Source organism: Canis lupus, chromosome 31 (assembly GCF_003254725.2).
Source record: "Canis lupus dingo isolate Sandy chromosome 31, ASM325472v2, whole genome shotgun sequence".
Classification (NCBI taxonomy): Eukaryota; Metazoa; Chordata; class Mammalia; order Carnivora; family Canidae; genus Canis; species Canis lupus.
This window is the reverse complement of record NC_064273.1, coordinates 37,426,947-37,448,216: the sequence shown is the minus strand read 5'-3', so window position 1 is coordinate 37,448,216 and position 21,270 is coordinate 37,426,947. Positions and strand designations below refer to the sequence as shown.

At 42.0% G+C, this 21,270-nt stretch overlaps 1 protein-coding gene and 1 pseudogene across 6 annotated transcripts in view; one reads left to right on the top strand and one right to left on the bottom strand.

The window, feature by feature from the left end:
• The window catches only part of LOC112669191 (heat shock transcription factor 2 binding protein), a 148,512-nt gene that overhangs the window by 64,644 nt on the left and 62,598 nt on the right, over window positions 1–21,270 (top strand). For all 6 annotated transcript variants that reach the window (XM_049104591.1, XM_049104590.1, XM_049104589.1 and 3 more), the window contains 2 exons: window positions 9,511–9,660; window positions 11,374–11,506. In XM_049104591.1, coding sequence (XP_048960548.1) covers window positions 9,511–9,660; window positions 11,374–11,506 — 283 coding nt within the window. The remainder of the gene's footprint in view (window positions 1–9,510; window positions 9,661–11,373; window positions 11,507–21,270) is intronic.
• On the bottom strand, window positions 5,722–6,421 carry LOC112669152 (phosphatidylethanolamine-binding protein 1-like; annotated as a pseudogene).

The window sequence follows — 21,270 nt, the reverse complement described above, 5'->3', positions numbered from 1 at the left end:
AGGGTGGGGCAGAGTGAAAGAGAGAAAGAGAGAAGCAGACTCCTCACTGAGCATGGAGCCAGATGCAGGGCTCTTTCTCAAGGCCCCAGAGTTCATGACCCGAGCCAAAATCAAGACTTGGACACTCAACCAACTTAGCCACACAGATGACTCTAATTTTTATGTCTAAAAGATCACTTCAGAACATTAAAAATCATAGAATAATAAGAATTCTGAAAAATGTACTTAATAATTTATAATCAGAGATGTATTAACTGGAAATATTTGTAATAAACCTAGGGGATCATTTACTAATCTTTAAGAAACAACTAATGTGTTTTAATATTTGACGAGACTAATAGTATTTCTTAAAAATTACACATTCTTGGGGATCCCTGGGTGGCTCAGTGGTTTGGTGCCTGCCTTTGGCCCAGGGCGCGGTCCTGGAGTCCCGGGATCGAGTCCCTCGTCGGGCTCCCTGCGTGGAGCCTGTTTCTCCCTCTGCCTGTGTCTCTGCCTCTCTCTCTCTCTGTGTGTGTGTCTATCATGAATAAATAAATAAATAAATCTTTAAAAAAATTACACATTGTTTTTCTATAGAATAAATGATTTCCCCTTCTCTTCTGTAAAGCTAGAACTATCCTATCACTTCTGATAAAAGTCAGGGTGTGTGTATTTTTTATTTTAAAGTAGAAAAACACTAACAGTACTAGTAACAGTAGCTAGTATCTGTTGTTTCCTGTGTGCTGGCAGGTGGCCAGCCACTGGCTGTGCATCGAATATCTCTTGTGCGTCTCCTAGCACAGCAGAGTCAGTAGGCACTGTTAGCCTCAAGGAGGTTAGGTAGCTGGTCACAGGTCCACTGCTGCCTCATGTGAAAGAATTCTGAATATTTGTGGCTGCTATGGAGGTTTTCCGGAACTGGTGGGTTTTGTATGGACTTTAACATTGAACAAGAAGGAAAGGTCAGGGAAAGAGTTTCGGTCTCAAAACTGAGTTAGGTTGAGTGTCAGTCACATAATCAAAGTTGAAATTTTAGCTTTGTCGTATGTTTAGATCACAATAATTTAAGATGATGGTGGCTAATTTGGGCCTGAAAGTTTCATGGTCTGAAAGAAGTTGACCAACAGACAGGAAGGATCTGATAAAAGTTGACAATGCACTTGTTAGGTTCTGTACTTCCTGAATTTGCTGAGATGTCCTTGTTAAGGTTAAAACTTAATTGGACAGAATCTTAGATTTCCTTTTTTTTTTTTTTTTTAGTAGATAAACATAGGAAAAATGCATGTTTTGTGGACATTTTAGAGGCAGTGCTTAAAAATGCACCATTCGTGGGGTACTTGGGTGGCTCAGTGAGTTGAGTATCTGACCCGTGATTTTGGCTCAGGTTGTGATCTCAGGGTCGTGCGACTGAGCCCTGCGTCAGGCTCCCTGCTCAGCGTGGAGTCTGCTTGAGATTCATCTCTCTCCCTCTTGCTGTCCCTCCCCCCTTACTCACTCACTAATAAATAAAATCTAAAAAAAATAAGCCATTCTGGTAAAGTGCCCGTATAGAGGATGAAATGGCCCTGGTGAAGTTAGTGTCAGATCGGTAGTGTGTTTTTGCCCTGACAATTTGACCTTAGTTAAAATGTGGGAATATTTTAGGTTAAACTATTTCCTATTTCCAGTCACGTTTCCTGTTTAATTGTCCTGCCAATTTAATACCGATGGGAGCCCTTTCAAGTCTGCTGTTACAAGGCCACATCTCTTCTTGTTGTAGAGAACTGACAGCTGCCTTTTCCGTAGCCTTTTCTGTGGTCTCCGTCCAGATCTCTACAGCTCATGAGGCTGGACTCTGGAGGCTTATTTTAGACTTGAGAAACCAGGAAAGAATGCAGGGGCTAGATCCCAAATTAGAGCACTGCTAGTAAGTACTACAGTATGCGTAGAAGTCATTGGGAAAGACAGAAGTTACTGGATCCAGTACGTATGAAGAAAGGAGAAAACAAAGTGTGGACTCAAAATCATAAATAACTGTGCTGGATGAGCAGCCACCCCGAACCCCGGGAGAATGGCCATCGGGCAAGGAAAGCTTGGTTCTCTGCTTAGTTGAGATGTTTCCCCAGCAGTGGTGGAATCAGATCAGGGGAGGCCAGCTGGGCCTTGCTGTGGGCGCGGGGGCTGGCCAGGAGAGTGGGTCTTCCTGGGAGGGGCAGCCTCTGAACTCCAGAGGAGAAAGGGCCCGGCTTCCCCTGTGTGTGACACCATCAGAGGCCCGTGCCGTCACTGTGAGGGCGCATGTGGCTCTCGACAAAGGGTCTGCCAGCAGAGCTTTTATAGTGTCTGACCTGGCTTTCCCGCCTGTGTGAACTTGTCCTGGATGATGTGCGGGTTCAGCCCTGCTCTCTAGGGGGTCTTTCAGCTGCTGGCCTCTGCCTTTGCCTTCTCTGCACGTTTTCTTGTGCACGTACCTTTCAGAGTTAACTACTAACTTGCACAAGACTGCCCATGTATGGTTATCTGTGATTTTGTTAGGAAAGAGTTGCTACTTTTGAGATAGTAAAAGGGAAGTTGTTGTAAACATTGTATATTATTTCAGGAAACCTTCTAAAGAAAAAATTAACTGATAGTGTATTTGAGTTACAGAGATGAGCTACAGAGGGTTTTGAAGGAATCCATACTCACTTTAAGTATGTAAACATGTCAGGACTCGGTTACTGTTTCTTTTTTCAAAGCAGTTTTGTTAAGATATATTTTGCATAACAGAATAATCTGTTGTAAAAGTGAAGTTTGACTGTTTCAGTGAGTGTACGCAGTTGTACAGTGTTCACCACAGTCCATTTTGATTTTGGTTAACATTTTTAGAAAGAATTATAGAGGGGCACCTGGGTGGCTCAGCGGTTGAGCGTCTGCCATCGGCTCAGGGCGTGATCCCGGGGTCCCGGGATCAAGTCCTGCATTGGGCTCCCTGCATGGAGCCTGCTTCTCCCTCTGCCTGTGTCTCTGCCTCTCTCTATATATGTCTCATGAATAAATAAATTAAATCTTTAAAAAAGTAAAGAATTATAGATTCACAGGAAGGTACAGAAAAATCGACAGGAGTCCCTTTGTGCCCTGTACCCAGTTTGCCCACTGGTGGGTCTCTGGAATCCCTGCAGGGCATGGTGAGAGCCAGGAGACCAACAATGGTAAAACCCACAGGGCTTATTTGGGTCCACTGGTCTTATCTAGTGATGTATCTCACCAGTATTGGATGCTCTCCTGTGTGTGTGTGAGAGAGAGAGAGGGAAAATGTGTGTGTGAGAGACTAGTTCTGTGCAGTTTTTTAAAAAATATTTTATTTTTTTTAGAGAAGGAGGGAGAAAGGGAACAGGGAGGGGGGAAGAGCAGAGGGAGATGGATGAGGAGATTCTGTGCTGAGCACGGAGCCGAGCCCAACACGGGTCTATCTCATAACTCTGAGATCACGACCTGAGCCGAAACCAAGAGTCAGATGCTCAACGGACTGATCCACCCAGGCTCCCTAGTTCAGTGCAGTTTTATCACATACATGGATTCATGTAACCACTACCACATTCAAGATACTGAATTCTTTCATCTATTAACACATAGTTGCTACACATTAATCTCCATAGTTATATTTTAAGAATGTCATGAAAATGACTTGTATCACTCAAATTCATCAAAATTCTTTCTTGAATCAGTGGTCTGTTCCTTTTTATTGCTGTGTAATGTTCCATAGTGTAGAAATATAGTTCATTTAACTATTCTCCCATTGAAGTTTGGGTTATTTGCTGTTGTTCATTATTATGATAGAGGTACTGTGAGCATCAGTGTATAGGTTTTTGTGTGACTGTATGTTTTTATTTCTCTGGGATAAATGCCTAAGAGTATGGTCATTGGATTGTGTACTAATGATGTTTAGTTTTTTTTTATTTTCAAGATTTATCTATTTATTTTATAGACGGCATGAGCAGGGGGAGGGGCAGAGGAGAGAGAGCCCCAAGCAGACTCCTTGCTGAGTGCAGACCCTGATGGGGGGGACCAGTGCCATGAGCATGAGATCGTGACCTGAGTTGAAACCAAGAATCAGCAGACCAACCAACCGAGCCACCCAGGCACCCCTGCACATTTAGTTTTGTAAGAAATTGCCAAGTTGTTTTGCAGAGTGGCTGCCCCATTTTATGTTCCCTCCAGTAGTCCATGAGTGATTTATTTCTTCCACATCCTAACTGGTAAATGGTGTTATCACCATTTTTATTTTAGCCATTCTGGTAGATATATGGTGACTGTACTTTGCATTTCTCGCATGGCTAATCATGTTGGGATCTTTTAACATGCTCGTTTGTTGTCTGTGTATCCTCTCCTGTAAAATATCTGTTCATATCTTTTACCCATTTTCTAATGGGATTGTTCTTTTTTTCCTGTTGAATTTAGAGAGTTTTTAATATATGCTAGATGGAACTCCTTCATTGGAGATGTGATTTACAGATAGTTTCTGCCAGGCTGGAGCGTGTCGCTTCATCTTCATGGGGTCTTCACAGAGCAAAAATGTTCAATCTGGTGAGGATGAACAAATCTTGTTGATTTTTGCTTCCATGATCATGAACAAGGTATGAGCTTTGTTTTTTGTTTTTTTTTTTTTTTTTTTGTTGTTGTTGTTGTTGTTGTCCAGTTGATCTTGTACTTTGTGGAAGACATGACATCTCCTCCATGGACCTGCTCTTGCACTCTGTTACTGATCAGTTGGGCGCATTCCCCTGGCCTGTTCTGTTGTCTGGCCCCTCTACCTGTTCGTCCGCCAGAGCTCACTGTCATGGTTACTGTGGCCACGTAGTGAGCCTCAGCATTGGGTAAAGAGATTCTTCCCATTTTTTTCTTCCTCCAAATGGTCTAGACAGGCCCTTTACTTTTCCACATACATTTCATTATAGGTTCATTTGTGTCTACAAACATGCTGAGGTTTTGATGGGGATTGTCTGTAGGTTAGTTTTGGGAGAACTGTGATCTTGTCTGTGTCGTGTCTTTCAGCCCATAAACAAAGCACATCTTTCCACTCCTTTAAGTTGTCTTTAATCTCTTTCATCAGTGGTTTGTAATTGTCAGCACACAGATCCTGTACACATTTTGTTAGATTTTTACTTAAGCCTTTCATTTTCTTTCTTTCTTTTTTTGGTTCTACACAATGTTTTCATTTTTATTCAACTATAAGCAAGTAGCAGAATTAATACAAATTTCTGAAACCCCAAACTGGCTTTCTTCCATGAGTAAAGAGTGATCAATTTAAGAGGTCCAGGCTTGGGGATTTCTGACCGCCTTTCACCCAGGCCTGCAGTTTATCTAGATAGCTGCGCCTGAACCACAAAGCGACTCTCCCTATTGCTGTTTCCAGTACCGCTCTTTGAAGGAACCAGAGACACTGGCCCCCAGTAATCAGTCCTAGATGTAACACACTGGGGGCTAATGGTGTGAGAGACACTGTCGAGAAAACGTGACCCAGAAGATGCTATTATGCACAGTTCTGGACTCAGGCTCATAAAGACAGAGGCAGTGAATCTATTTTTTTTTTTAAACCTTTTTTTTTTTAAACCTTAAAGATTCTTTGATGTTCTGCTCTATTACTGTAAACCTGGTCTTTTCACCTGAATTTTTTCTTCTTTAAATTCTGGATTGCTAGTCCTCCAAAATGGAGGATTAGATTTGATCAAAACATAAGGAGTGTGACTGTGTAGAATTACAGAGGACAGGCAGAAGGAAAAGTCACCCTAAACCACTATCTGATGGCTCAGATCTTGTCTGTGAGAATGGGAGCGGGGAAGGGGAGAAATCTACATGCATCACTGAGCTTGAGAGCATGCTGGGCACTGCCTGTCCCTGTCTCCTGGCGTCCCTCCACTTTCCAGACAGCTGCTCACAGAGATGGTCACACAGCTGTCCCATTCAACCTGATAACAGGTGCAGGCTGCCAGGGATTTGAGCTCATACTTCTTGTGGGGAGATGCCACTTTGAATTTACCAGAGTGGTCTCCATATTGTTTGCTGAGAATGGCCTTATCACACTTCAGTGGCCCATCCTGCATGTAAACCAGCTGGAAGTAAAGGGTGAAGGCCTTGGGAGGTCCAGATCCCATGTAATGGAAGAGAACTGTGCCACTACTCATGTCGTTGCCCCGTGTGTTGACCCCAGAAAATAGCCCCATTGCCTGTGTTTGGGCACCTGGCAGATTGCCTTCCTGCTGGGAGCATCTGAGTCTGTCATGACCAACATGCAGCGTTTACCTGGATCAAGGCTATCCCATGCAATACTGATGGGCTGGTTCTTAACCTGGGTGGGCGTCAGTACGTTGTGCAGTGTACCAACCTTGGCCCTGCTGTATTTGACCTGCAGTGGATGCTGCAGCTGCTCCTCTACCTCCTGTGGGCTCAGGGGCCCAGGCTGCCTTCTGAGGTCCACCAGCATCTTGGGGCTGAGCCGGGTGGACGGTGGTGAGAGTCTTGGCGAGGCTTAGGCCTAGCAGCACTGACTCAGCATGGTCTGCAGACTGGCCACAGGACACATGGGCCCGGCAGCCGGGATGCATTTTGTTTTCTTTGGAACACTTTTAAATGGTGTTTTAAATTGTAGTTTCCACTTTTTTGTTGTTAGCATATAGAAATGTGATTGCTTTTTGTGTGTTGATCTTATAACATGTGACCTGGCTGAACTCATGCATGAGGTCTGGGAGTTTTTTTTGGATTCCCTGAGATTTTTTTTTCCCCTGAGATTTTTTTAATATAGACAATCATGTCATCTGCAAGTAGGGACAGTTCTAGTTCTTCCTTCTACTCTCTCTACCTTTTGTTTCTTTCTTTTGTGTGATTACACTGTCTGGAACTTCTGGCACCGTGTTAAGTAAGAGTGGCAAGAACAGACAATCTTGCCTTGTTCCTGATCATGGGGGAAAGCAGTCTTTTACCAGTAAGTATGATTTAAAAAAAAAAAAAAGAAGAGCCCTTTTTAAAAAAAGAATTTAACTGAAATTCCAGTTAGTTATATACAGTGTTATCTTAGTGTATCAGGTGTACAGTAGAGTGATTTAACATTTCCATATATCACTGGTGCTCATCATGATAAGTGCACTCCTTAATCTTCATCACCCGTTTCACCCAGCCTCCCTCCCACCCCCTCTTTTGTGACCAGCAGTGTGTTTTCTGTAGTTAAGAGTCTGTTTCTTGGTTTGCTTCTCTCTCTTTTCCGCCCGCTTTGCTCATTTGTTTTGTTTCTTATATTCCACATATGAATGAGATCGTATGGTATTTGTCTTTCTCTTACTGACTTATTGTACTTAGCATAGTACTCTCTAGTTCCATCCATGTCATTGCAAGTGGTAAGATTTTGTTTTTATGTTATATTCCTTTGGGTTCGCTGGAAAATTGAGTGGAAAATACAGATTTCCCATGTGCTCCCAAACCCCATTCATTTGTAACCTTCCCTATTGTACAGATAAGTGTGATTTTAGCTGTAGTGTTTCATAGGTGCTTTTTATCAAGTTGAGGAAGTTCCTTTCTGTTGTTAGTTTGCTGAGAATTTTTCTCACAAGAGAGTGCTGGATTTTGTCCAATTTTAGAATATTTCCATCACATATTTGTTTGTAGTTAGTCCTGTTCCCTTGCCCAGCCCTAGGCAATCACGGATCTGCTTTCTGTCTCTCTCTATAGATTTGCCTTTTCTGTATATTTTATGGAAATATAGAAATACAATATGCAGTCCTTTATATTTGGTGTAATGCTTTGGAAGTTCATTCATGTTAGCATGTGTCAATTGTTTGTTCCTGTCGTAACACTTTTTTAAAAATCTTTCATCAGTTGATAGACATCTAGCTATTTTCAATTTTTGACTCACGAATAACACTACTGTGAACATTCATGTACAAGTGTTTGTGTGGATATATATTTTAATTTTTCTTGGGGAATACCTAGGAGTGAAATTGTTGGGTCATAGGGTGAGTATATGGTTATTAGCATGTGTCATAGATTAGTGATCATCTTTTCTCCTAAAACGAGTATGAATATATGTCTGAATGTGTAAGAGATTCTGTATACCAAATACATCATCCCCGGTTAGATGTGAATGGGCCACCCTAGACCAAGTTATGAAGTCACCAAAGTTTGGTTTGTGGCCCACTGATTCCTTTCCTTCTCCCCCTAGTTGTCCTGCACTTACCTCTCTAAAAGAAAAAATGAAAACATCTAAAAAAATATAACTTAAAAAAAACTATGACTTTTTAAAGATTTATTTATTAGAGAAAGAGAGACCATGCGTGTGTGCATGTGTGCAAACAAGGGAGGGGTAGAGGGAGAGAGTATCAAGCAGACTCCCTGCTGAGCACAGAGCCTGATGTGGGCCTCGATTCCACAACCCTGAGATCATGACTTGAGCCGAAATCAAGAGTTGGACTCTTAATCAACTTTACCACCAGGTGCCCATGAAATACTTTAACTTTGAGAACTGTTATTATGATTCTAATTTTACTTTGGTATAAATGAATTTAAGTAGATTTCTATATTTCTTTTTTTTTTTTTTTAAAGATGTGTTCATTAATTTGAGTGAGAGTGTGTGTACATGAATGGGGGGGAGGAGGGGCAGAGGACAAGAGAAGCATGTTCCCCAGTGAGCGTTGGAGCCTGATGTAGGGCGCTATCCTGCCACCCTGAGATCATGACCTGAGCCAAAATCAAGTCAGATGCCCAGCCAACTGAGCCACCCAGTCGCACCAGGTTTCTGTATTTCTTAAGTTTATCTCTTGTTAAGTAAGGAAATGCTCTCACCTTTTAAGGGAACTTCAGGTAACAAGAGTAGTACAACCAGTGGTGAAAGTGGGGAATCAGGAATCCCCATACTGCCCAAGAGCCGCCTGCAGCGAGCCTTTAGGATTGTTTGTGTGGTCTGAGGGAACATCGGGAGGACAAGTCACTGTTGAGAACCCTGGCTGGGATTTGCCAGCTATATTCTTCAGAAGTCCCGCTGGCCTCTATCTTCCTGTCACACGGACGCTCAGCTTGACTGTGCTCGGCATGCCTGGGAGGCCCTCCTTTGCACTTCTTGTCTTTGCCCCATATGTCCTAGCCGGGTTAGCTGTGTCGTCTGACATCTGTACAGTGGGGTGAGCCACTTGGAGGTGGCAGGGTCATGTACTACAAGTGTTGCTCTGTGGACTGCTGTGTTTGGTTGTTACTTTGTTCAGGTGGCCCAGTTGGGGTTGATTCTAGGTGTAGCCACTTGGGACCTGAGGTGCCTTCTGTTTCATTTTACTTGAAGAAGATGAATTCAAGTCTTTGGCAATACTTATAAACTCTAATATAGCAGTGTGTTCTTTTTTGAGAGTGTAATTTTCCTTCTGAAGTTTAAAAAAATACATAGATTGTGGCTAAGGATGAGTTTTCATTTGCCAACATGTTTTCTATAATTCTACGTGCATTAAAAAAAAATCTTTGTATAAGAAACACAATAGAGGTATTTTAAAGTTGAATGCTGTTCATTTTGCTGATTTCATTTTGTTTTGATTTTAGGAGAAACTTGCTCTTCGACAGCAGCTGAATGAAGCAAAGCAGCAGCTCCTGCAACAAGCAGAATACTGTACAGAAATGGGAGCAGCAGCCTGCACCCTTTTGTGGGGTGTCTCCAGTAGTGAGGACGTCGTCAAAGCCATTCTGGGAGGAGTAAGCACGACCGCTGGGCTCCCTGGATGTTGTTGATCAGTGTTTATGGGACACAGAGGGTACAATGTGTACGAAGGCATTTACAGATGAAATCCATGTCTTACTTTCAGTTCATCAGACAGTGGTGGCATACCAGTATGTAGGGTCCACTGTAAGCTGGTGCTCTAGGGGGTGCGTAAAATGAAAGAAATAAGACACCTACTCTCCCAGAACCTGTATGGTATTTGTGGAGATAGTACCGCTTCCATATTGTTGCTTGACCTACACACACTTAACAAAGTTTAAAGTACTTCTATGTATGTTACCCCACAGGTACCATAATACTTGATTTGTTTAAAGTTACGTGTTATTTAACATATGTATTAATAGTGCACACACACATCCACACTCAGGAAACTCAGAAGAAGAGAGATTTGAAATGGGCTTTGATTAACTTGAATAGGTGGCAAGGGCAGAAAATGGGGAGGGGAGAGGCAGCATAATCAAGGGCATGGGCTGAGAAGCCTGAAGTTAGTTTTAGGGATGGTGCCCAGGTCTGCTGACTGAGAGTGGAGGGCTAGTGTGGTAAAGTTATGGGGAGATAATGATCCAGAAGGAGGATGGAATGTGATTTTGGAAGACCTCAGATGCTAGGTTGCTGATTTTCTCTGGTAGGTGGTAAGGCTGGATTCCTGAGGGTTTTGAGTAAAAGAGTGGTGGAAAGAGAGACTTCAGGGAGATTGTCCTGACCTCGAGTGAGGGTAGGTAGGAGCAGGGTGGGTATGGGGACAAGACAGGAAGACTAACTGAAAGGCCCTCCGAGTGGCTCACGCAGTACCCTGCTGTGGGGGGTAGGGAAGGCAAGTGTGGTGCCAGAGGATGAGAGGGGCCAGAGAGCTTGTGGCTGCATTCTAGGAGAGGGGTGTGCTTGTGGACAGAGATACAGATACGAGGCCAGCAATAAATTACTTATGACGTAGAGAAATAATTGTGTGTGACTTTAGGTGGATAAATTGTGTTTTAACATTTATAGAGCTTTATTCAGGTGTAATTTACACATCATAAGATTCCCCCATCTGTGAGCATACAATTTAGTGATTTTAGCTCATTTCCAGAGCTGTGTAATCATCACCACAACCCAGTCTTAGTACATTTATATCAGCCCATGAAGTTGCCTTGTTCCATTTGCAAATGTGTTAGCTTTTACGCTATTCCTTAGAACCCTGACACCCCAGGAAGTGCTTCAGAGGTTCTGCATACTTGGAGGGACTTCTCCTAAGTAATGAAGATTTAAACTGCCCAAGAAGCCTGCTTACTGCCTTCATCTCTTGACATGTTGAAGTTTCTGTTAAGATTTTGTTTGAAAATCCATTCTCCCATGGTTGAAACCTGTGGTTTCATGCCAAGAACCAACAGAGAACATATTTTTCTAGCATATTCCTAGAGTATTTTGGGTGAACTCACCCTAACACTTCCACCACTGTATAAATTTGTGCTGTTCCCTCACATATATTTTATTTTGCTCTTTCTATCAGTCTGCAGGGTAATTTTTCTACAGATTCCAAACTTCCTTTTTCTGTTCTTTTTGATATGGGAACTTGTAATGAAGGAGCAGACTTTTAAATACTGCTTCTGTAATTAAAAGAGAGTCTTCCTTTTGTGTGCTTGTACTCTTATAAAGTATTGTATGAGTATTTGTGCAGGGGTGTGATACTTTCCTTTCCAAACTTTCAGGATAAAGCTTTGAAGTTTTTCAGTATCACCGGTCAAACAATGGAGAGTTTTGTGAAGTCACTGGATGGGGATGTCAAGGAGCTTGATTCTGATGAAAATCAGTTTGTGTTTGCTTTGGCTGGGATTGTAACAAGTAAGTAATTCTTTTTAGGCACAGTGACTGTTAGAAGTGTTTCTAGAGTGATGATTACAGCCAGGTGTGTGTGTGCAGGAACATTTCCCAGGAGCTTTTTAAATGGCCTTTGGTTCTTACTGTAGAGAATCTGATTCAGTGGGTGTGGGATAGGTACAAGGTGTGTGTGTTTTGGGGAACATCCCCCCACCAGGCGATTCTGATAAGCATCAGTGAGTAAGAAGACTGATCTAGAAAACACAGGATGAATTGCATGTTCTGTTCAGTTCTGCACATGGAAAAAAGTCAAAACTGGAAGTTTAGCTACTCATTATTTGGAATCATTTTACTAACATCTAGCTAAAATAGAAGCCTTAAGCTAAGAGTGAGAGAAGCCCTTGCTCTTGTTTTGGTACAATAATTAAAGAATTCCAAAAACCTAAATTGTCTTCCAAAGATTATAGTTATTCTTATGATAGAATTCTATGATAAAACTGCTGTAAGCGATAAAGCCAAATGACTATATAATTAATAAATCCTATCTTAGTGTAGTGGGAGGTGGTGGATACTAGTGAGTAGTATTGTTCTGAGGTCAGTGAATTGGTTCGGTTCATTGCCACGACTGTGAGTTTTGCTCTTTATGTTTTTACTCTGTTTATGTTGCTCTTTTTTCTCTTTATCCTATGCTATCCTGTTGCTTTATCCTATGCTACTCTTAGGGTAATTCTCTGCTATTAAAGAGAGGAAATCTTATTTTTCCTCATGGCATTATCCTTCATCTATTGAAATCCTAACGAGGTAGATCCTGTGTAGACATTTTCTTCATAATCCCTTAAAAATTTGTGATACTTCTTTGAGGTGGCTCTTGAGACTCTGACAGTGGCCGGGGCAAGTCCTGACTTAGCCCAGCCCTTTCCCAGGACGGTGTGGCATGCTTCAGACATCACACCTTCAGGTGGAGGGGGCTTGCACTGCTCCAACTTTTCAAATTGCTTTAAGGTCTTTTTTCTATGGCATTTGCAGACTTGATGATTGGATTCTCTGCTGTTTGCAGAGGATGCCACAGGCCTATGACAAATATGATTCGTCATTCTGCCAGATTGTGAGTCTGAGCCTCTTGAGTAGCTGACTAGTGTGGAGCAGTGAGGTGGTTGGCCAGTGGGTAAAGCAGCCTGTTGCCTGACACAAGATCAGCTGGGCCTTGTTTGTTCTTCCTGGGAGTGGCCTACATGGATACTCACAAAGAGTCGCAAAGTGCGCATTTACATTTCACTTAGGCATTGTGAATTTTATTTGGAAATTACTTACTCTGGTGGTACTTTATTAAAGTGCTGCTTCACAGAGGTTGTGGAGGCTTGTGCATCGCCAATACCAAGCTTCTGTCCTATGGGAGGAGTAGGCAGTAACAGTAGAGACCTTGGGTTAGCTGTCAGATAGATCCTCTGCCTTCTAAAACAAGGATTCTTTTAAAAAAAAGTTTATATACAGTTGGTATTTTGATAGGTATTGCATTAAATGTGTAGATTGCTTTGGGCGGTATAGACATATTAACAATATTTGTTCTTCCAATCCATGAGCACGGAATGCCTTTCCATTTCTTCGTGTCATCTCAGTTTCTTTCATAAGTGTTTTATGGTTTTCAGAATACAAGTGTTTCATCTCTTTGGTTAGATTTATGCCTAGGTATTTTATTGTTTTTGGTGCAACTGTAAATGGGATTGATTCCTTAATTTCTCTTTCTGCTGCTTCATTATTGGTGTATAGAAATGCAGCAAATTTCTGCACATTGATTTTGTATCCTGTGACTTTACTGAATTTGTTTATTAGTTCTAGCAGTTTTTTGGTGGAGTCTTTCAGGTTTTCTATATAGGATATCACAGCATTTTTTCACAGATCTATAAAAAACAATCCTAAAATTTGTATGGAACCACAAATTTTCCAAAAGACCCCGAATAGCCAGAGCAACCTTGAGAAAAAAAAAAGAACAAAGTAGGAACCATAACAATTCTGACTTAAAGTTATATTTCAAAACTGTAGTCATCAAGACAGGATGGTATTGGCACAAAAATAGACATATAGACCAATAGAACAGAATAGAAAACCCAGAAATGAACCCACAACTATATGGTCAGTTAATCTTCGACAGAGCAGGAAAGAATATCGACTGGGGGGAAAAAAACCAGTCTCCTCAACAAATGAGTGTTGGGAAAACTGGATAGCCACATGCAGAAGGAGGAAACTGGACTACTTTCTTATATCATACATAAAAATAAAGTCATAATGGATGAAATACTTAAATTTGAGACCTGAAACCATCAAAATCCTGGAGGAGAATACAGGCAGCAACCTCTCTGACATTGGCCATAGCCCTTGTTTCTAGATATGTCTCCTGAAGCAAAGTGAACCAAGGCAAAAATAAACTATTGGACTTTATCAAAATAAAAAGCTTTTGTACAGCAGAGGAAACAACCAACAAAAGTAAAAGGCAACCTATGGAATTGGAGAAGGTATTTGTAAGTGACACATCTGATGAAGGGTTAGTATTTAAAATATATAAAGAACATAAAAAACTCACCACTCCAAAAATGAATAATCCAATTAAAAAATGGGCAGAAGACATGAATAGACATTTCTCTGAAGACGACATACAAATGGCTAACAGGTGAAAAGATGCTCAACATCACTCATCATCAGAGAAACACAAATCACAACCACAATGAGATACCACTTCACACCTATCAGAATGGCTGAAATCAACAACACAAGAAACAACATGTGTTGGCGAGGGTATGGAGAAAGGGGAACCCCCTCCTGTACTGCTGGTAGAAATGAAATCAGTGCAGCCACTGGCAAACAGTATGGAAGTTCCTCAAAAGGTTAAAAATAGAACTATGACCTGTGACCCAGCAATTGCACTACTAGGTATTTATCCCAAAGATACAAATGTAGTGATTCAAAAGGGCACCTGCACCCCGATGTTTATAGCAGCAATGTCCATAATAGCCACACTATGGAAAGAGCCCAGAAGTCCAGCAACAGATGAATGGATAAAGAAGATGTGGTCTATATATACAATGGAATATTACTCAGCCATCAGAAAGGGTGAGATCTTGCCATTTGCAATGATGTGGATGAAGCTAGAGGGTATAAGGCTAAGTGAAATAAGTCAGTCAGGAAAAGACAAATACCATATGATCTCACTCATGTGGAATATAAGAAACAAAACAAATGAGCAAAGGTACAGAAGAGAGAGAGGCAAACTGAGAAACAGACACAAAGTCTAGAGAACACACTGATGGTCACCAGAGGGGAGGCGAGAGAGGGGATGGGGAAATAGGTGATAGGGAGTCAGGTGTGCACCTGTCCTGATGGGCATTGGGTTTTGTATGGAAATGTTGATTCACTCTATAGTACACGAAACTAATATTACACTGTATGGTAACTAACTGGAATTTAAATAAAAACTTGAAAAAATTAAATTTTGCATATAGTAAACTCCCCCATTACAGATTGTTCTTCTACCTTATTGCTGTTTTGTGAGTTTTGGCAAATGCATATAGTCCTGTAGCCACCATAGTTAGGGTATGGGACAGTTCCAATTATCTCCCTCAAACCTCCCCCACCTTTCCTTTTGTCACTGTGCCCTCTGTCCATTGTCAGCCCCAGATAACTGCTGATTTGGCAGTATTTTTAACTTTTAGCTGAAAAATTTTTTAAAGATTTTATTTATTTATTCATGAGAGAGAGAGAGAGGCAGAGACACAGGCAGAGGGAGAAGCAAGCTCCATGCAAGAAGCCTGATATGGGACTTGATCCCGGGACTCCAGGGTCACACCCTGGGCCAAAAGCAGGTGCTAAAGTGCTGAGCCACTCAGGGATCCCCTAGCCAAATTTTTCTTACTGGCCCTTATGGCATCCAGTGTTTGCTCCAAGTAAGAAATGCTTACCTTATATCTCTCCTTGGAGCACCTGCCTTTTCTGATTTTACAGGTAGTTGGTTGATCTCCGGCATCAGCTCTCTGATAATGTCCAAGATAAGTTGTGATTTTGCATATTATCTCCTTCACTCCTTTTAAAGAATAGAGGTGTAGGTCTAAGATTTTATTTAGTGATTTGAGAGAGAGCACGAGCAGGGAGAAGGGACAGAGGAGAAAGGGAGAAACAGGCTCCTTGCTGAGCAGGGAGCCCGATGGGCTCCATCCCAGGATCCTGGGATCATGACCCAAGCTGAAGGCAGATGCTTAGCCACTCAGCCACCCAGGCGCCCCTCAGTAACTTTTATAGGAGTACAAATATAGATGGCCAATTGTTATCACAGTCCTGTGGGACGAACTTGCTTAGCTTGCAAGGAAAAAACTTATTGCTCTAGTTGTAACTACTTTCTTTGCTTTTTTATTATTCGACAGTTATAATTGTACCCCTTGCATCTTAATTCTTGGTTTATTCATTCAAACAATATTACATAATAATTAAAGAATCAAAATTGCTTTTTGATTGTTGGTAATTTTTATTTATTTATTTTATTTATTAACTAAAGGTTTTATTTATTTATTCATGAGAGACACGATGAGAGAGAGGCAGAGACGTAGGCAGAGGGAGAAGCAGGCTCCAGGCAGGGAGCCCGATGTGGCGCTTGATCCTGGGTCTCCAGGATCACACCCTGAGCCAGGGGCAGGTGCTCAACCACTGAGCCACCCAGGCATTCCCATATTTTTATTTATTTTTATTTTTATTTTTTTAAAGATTTTATTTATTCATGAGAGATACGGGGGAGAGAGAGAGAGAGAGAGAGAGAGAGGCAGAGACACAGGCAGAGGGAGAAGCAGGCTCCACGCAGGGAGCCTCACATGGGACTCCATCCCGGGTCTCCAGGATCAGGCCCTGGGCCGAAGGCGGTGCTAAACTGCTGAGCCACTCAGGCTACCTGATTGTTAGTAATTTATAGGCAGGATTGGATCCAGTTTGTCTCTCATGGACATAAGAGCTCCTGAGAATTGATAGCAGAGCACCCTTGTGTCCATGACCATCACCTCTACTTCAGGCAAGCAGTATGAGAGAGAAGATGGGCTGGAAGTTGAGGCACAGTGTCCAGTTCAGCTTTTGCCTCTGACCAGCCCTGTGTTCTTATGTCTTTGGCCCTCAGTTTCATCTCCTAAGAAGACTCTTGGTGCCTGAGGTCTGCTCTAACCCTAGGCTTGAGTGGTTGTGCGTGTGGAAGGAAAAGGTGCCAGTTTTGTACCTTGACCTACATATGGTTTTGTGTCACCCAGTCCGAGTCTGCAGTGAAGAGTCCGTGGATGGGCATTTAGGTGGTTTCTACTTTTTGGCTCCTACAGGTGATGCTGCTGTGAACATTCGTGGATAAGTTTCTGTGTGAATGTATATTTTTGGTTCTCTTGGGCATGTACCTAGGCATGGAACTGCTAGATCACATGATAGCTCTGTGCTCCACTTTCTGAGAAACCACCAGACCATTTTCCACAGCAGCTGTGCCATTTTACTCTGTGATGGCTACTTTCTCCTGTGTCTTCAGGACAGTCCATCTTTTTCTGTATGTGTGTGTATCTTTGGTGGTGTTGGAGGTGGTGGAGATCTAAGAGCAATCATCAGATCCTCTTGTCTACATCCTCACCACTGTTGTTGGACCTCTTGAAAGGCGAGGTTGGCTTGTAGAGAGCTGATTTCCAGTGTGAGCAGTGATCACCGTCATTTTATCTTGGTTCTGTGTCTGAATCATTTATTGAATCAGCTGTCAGGACAATAGCCAAACAGAATCATTTAAGACTTAGGCAACAGATGTAACTGGAAGCACTAGAAGGAGACAGACACTCTGAAACCATGACTCACATGACTTGATAAGCAGCTCAGAATCGCCCCTTCCCCTGGTGGGAGAGGACCCAGCAATAAGCAGCACTAAGGCAGGGTCTGGGCAGGAGTGTCCTTCCTCCGTTCTCTTCTGACATGGACAGTTGTTAACTAGAGAGATAACCAGGAGGTTCTCTGTCATCAGACAGGTGGACTAAGGGGGCTGGGTTGAGGGTGTTCCATTGACCTACTGTCATATGAGAAGGAGGAAGGAGCACCGTTTCATGATTACTTAATTGACTAGAAGAGAAGTGCTGGTATTTCTAGTTAGTGATTGGGATGATACTGTGTGTGGTGCCGTCTGGCTAAAAGGTGATCCTAGTTCAGGCCTGCAGACTATCGAATTTGGCTGAGTGGCAATTGCTCTGAGACAAGCAGGCATTAAGCCTTGCCTTCTGGATCATGAGACAGGTTCTGAGAGGCAGGGGTCGTTGATGCATGCCTTGTCGTTGAGGTAACCTGGTTAGACCATCCCTTTTCAGCCTCAGCACTAGAATTTTCCACTGTGGGGGCCTTCCTGTGTGTTGTAGGAGTTTAACAACTCTAGACTCTACCCATTAGAAAGGCCAGTAGCAGCCTGCTGAGTGTGACAATCGAAAATGTCTCCAGATATTGCCGAGTATCTCCTGGAGACAGTCAGCTTTCCCTAGCTTTCTAGATCATGAACTTAACTTTTCAGGTACATATACAGAAAGATTTACGATAATCTGTGATATTAGAGGTAATTGTTAAAAGATATTTTAGGATCATTGAAGACATATTTTGTTTCTGTATTCCACGGGTATGGTTCTGACATGTTTGATTTAGTCCAATAACACAGAGGTCTTGCTAATTCAGAAAATTTGGTATGTATTATTTACAAACTATAGAAATGATCCCTGAAAGTATAGTCTTCTGTGTGTATTATTTATAATATGCTGTAGCGTTCATGCTGCAGATGAGATGTTCACAGAAAACAGATCCAGGATGAGCAGTAGAGATTAATGTATTGAACGTGTAAATTGTAACCCTGTTGTTACTGTTGTTGTTAATTTATTTTTAAACAACTTTACTGAGATAAAATAATGCACTCTGCAATTCGCCAATTTAAAGTACACACTTTGATGGCTTTAATATATTCATAGGGTTGTGCCTCCGTTTCCACAGTCCATTTTGAATCATTTTTATCACCCTGATAAGGGAGAAACCCCACTAACCTGAGCCATCACTCCTCAATACTGCTGTTCCTCAAGCTGTGGGCAACCACTGATTGGCTTTCTGCCTCTGGATTTGCCTGTTCTTGGCATTTCATATGGTCGAAACAGAGAGTATGTGGTCCTCAGTGCCTGGCTGCTTTCTCTTAGGGTGGTGGTTTTGAGGTGTGTCCATGTTGTTCCTTTGTATGGCTGTCCGGCTCTACCCGTTTATTCATTTATCAACTGATGGATGTTTGGGTTGTTTCTGTTGGTTTGTTATAATGAATAATGATGCTGTGAACATTTGTGTACAAACTTTTGTGTGGACATGTGTTTTCATTTCTCTTGGATGTGCAGTAGGGGTGGACTTGCTGGGTCAGATGACCATATGGCTTTAACCACTTAAGGGCTTGTCAGACTATCTTCCATTCCTACCAGCAGTGTCTGAGGGCATCAGTTGCTCCAGGTATTCATCAGTATTTTTTAAACTAACTTTTTGATTGTGGCCATGCCCAAGTAGGCATGAAGTGGGATCTTACTGTTTTTTTTTTTTTTGTAAAGATTTTATTTATTTATTTGAGAGAGCATGAGCAGGGAGAGGGAGAAGCAGACTTCTCCCTTGGGGGACCACCCAGGCGTCCCCCAATGTTCTTTTAAAAGTAATCTCTTCTCCCAATCTGGGGCTTGAACTCATGACCCTGAGATCAGGAGTTGCATCTTCTTGTGACTGAGCCAGCGAGTGCTCCTCGATTCTTTGTATCTTTAACACCACACATAACTGACACCAGATTCATTTCTTAAATTATATAATTACTGTGGTAACTTATAGAAATGTCTGTAAAAATTTTAAAGAAAAATAAACCTGGAAAACATAAGTACATTTTTTGGCAATCCTTGATCATCTTGGAGTTGCCTCCTAAGTGTTCCAAACAGATGGATGAATAGGGGGGCTGTGGAGGAATTTAGTCATATTTATTTTACTTTGTAGTTTTCTCTTTAGTTATTGATACCCAGTGAAGTATAGGCTTGGCATTTGCTATCTGATTACAGGACACATGGTACAGGACTTTATTTACCTGTACCATGTTGTGTTTTTGTTGTGTTTTGTTGGGTGCTGTTGCCTGTTGAGATACAGTAGGTTTTTTACTCTGTAACTTTTTCTTCAGTGATACTTCAGTGATGTCCTGTTCTCAATTGTAACAAACCACCTGAACTTGAGGTCTTTAAACTGGGATGGTCACTTACTTTGCTTATGCTCTTGCAGTTTGCTCAGGGCGTGGCAGGGGTGACTTGCTGCTGCTCTGCAGCATGTGGGGCCTCAGCTGGGCTGTCTCAGAGTATGGAGGGCTGGAACAGCGGGGGGCTGGTGGAGGCCCTCTCCCCTCACGTAGTCTCAGGGCTTCTCACTGTATCTTCTTACTGTGGTCTCTGCATCATGGCAGCCTCAGGATAGTTAGGTTTCTTTCTTAGTGACTCTGGGCTTCTAGAGAAAGTGGCAGGAGACCAAGGTAGCAGCCATCAGGCTCCTTCCCACCTTGCCTTGAAAGTCATAGTGTTAGTTCCACTGCATTCTGCTGTCACACTTGAGTCACGGGACAGGGGCCTGTCCAGGGTTTGCTTGCTGGAGGCATGATTTGTGGAGAAGTCATCTCTGGAAGCTGGCTACTAAAGGACGTAGCTAGATGTAGGTTTTTCTGTGGGGTTTCCAGGAGGTGGTCTGCTGTAGTTACAGGAAAAAGGCTTTCCTCTGAAAAACTGCCTTAAAATGACTTTTATGAGTTTATGATGCCAAATGCTTAAAGGTTAAGTTTCCCTGCAAGTGTTTCTTTCCTAAAATTACAGTGTGTCATATACTAGAAAATATAAGTATCAGGTTCAAGTTCATTGAACAAAGAAGGTAAGATCATGTCAGTGAAGGGTCCCGTCTTCAGTAAAATTATAGCTGTTGTGAAATTATATACCAAATAACACAGCACTGATTTATGAGGCAAAATTTGCTGGAAAGGCAAACAGAAGCGGGAAAAAATCTGTTAGGTTTAAGAGACTTAATATACCTCTTTTTATTCTTCTCAGTCCAGATAGTCAAAAATAAATAGGCATGCTGAGCATTGATTTCATAAATTTAGTCTGGTAGCATAGATAAAAGTTTATATTTTGCCATCAAATTATAATTAATAAAAGACAGAACTAGTAAGTGATAAAATTCATCCTCCATTCTTGATAATTATTAGCAAACTGAAAGTTGAAGAAAAGTTACTTAAACTTGTAAAGGGTATCTACGAGGATCACACACACAGCAGACACCAGGTTGACCTGTGAACTCCTGGAAGCATTCCTGTTGAAATCCGGAGGATGAAAAGGCTGCTGCCGCCCTGCTTTTCTTCCAGTTTGGCCTGTTCCTCTGAGTTAGGAATTTTAGTTCCTGTGAATCATGCTTTATTGTTAGACCCAGCTAAAGAAAAGTCTTACCAACATGCACATAAATACACTTGGAGCATTGCTATAACCTTACGGGTGTTTGGTAGCATTGACAGAGCCTGTATTAGCGGCAGCAGTGTCCCATGGGAGCAAGTGGGATTACCTGGTCTGATCTCCATGCTGGCTTTTCAGGCCCTCAGGCATGAAGAAACATGATACTTGCTGACCCATAATAGAACGTAAAATTTAGAAAAAGAGCCTTTTCAGGATTAGTGTTCATATTCTTTTTTGATCTCATGATTTCAATTTACTATTGTGGTTCAAAGT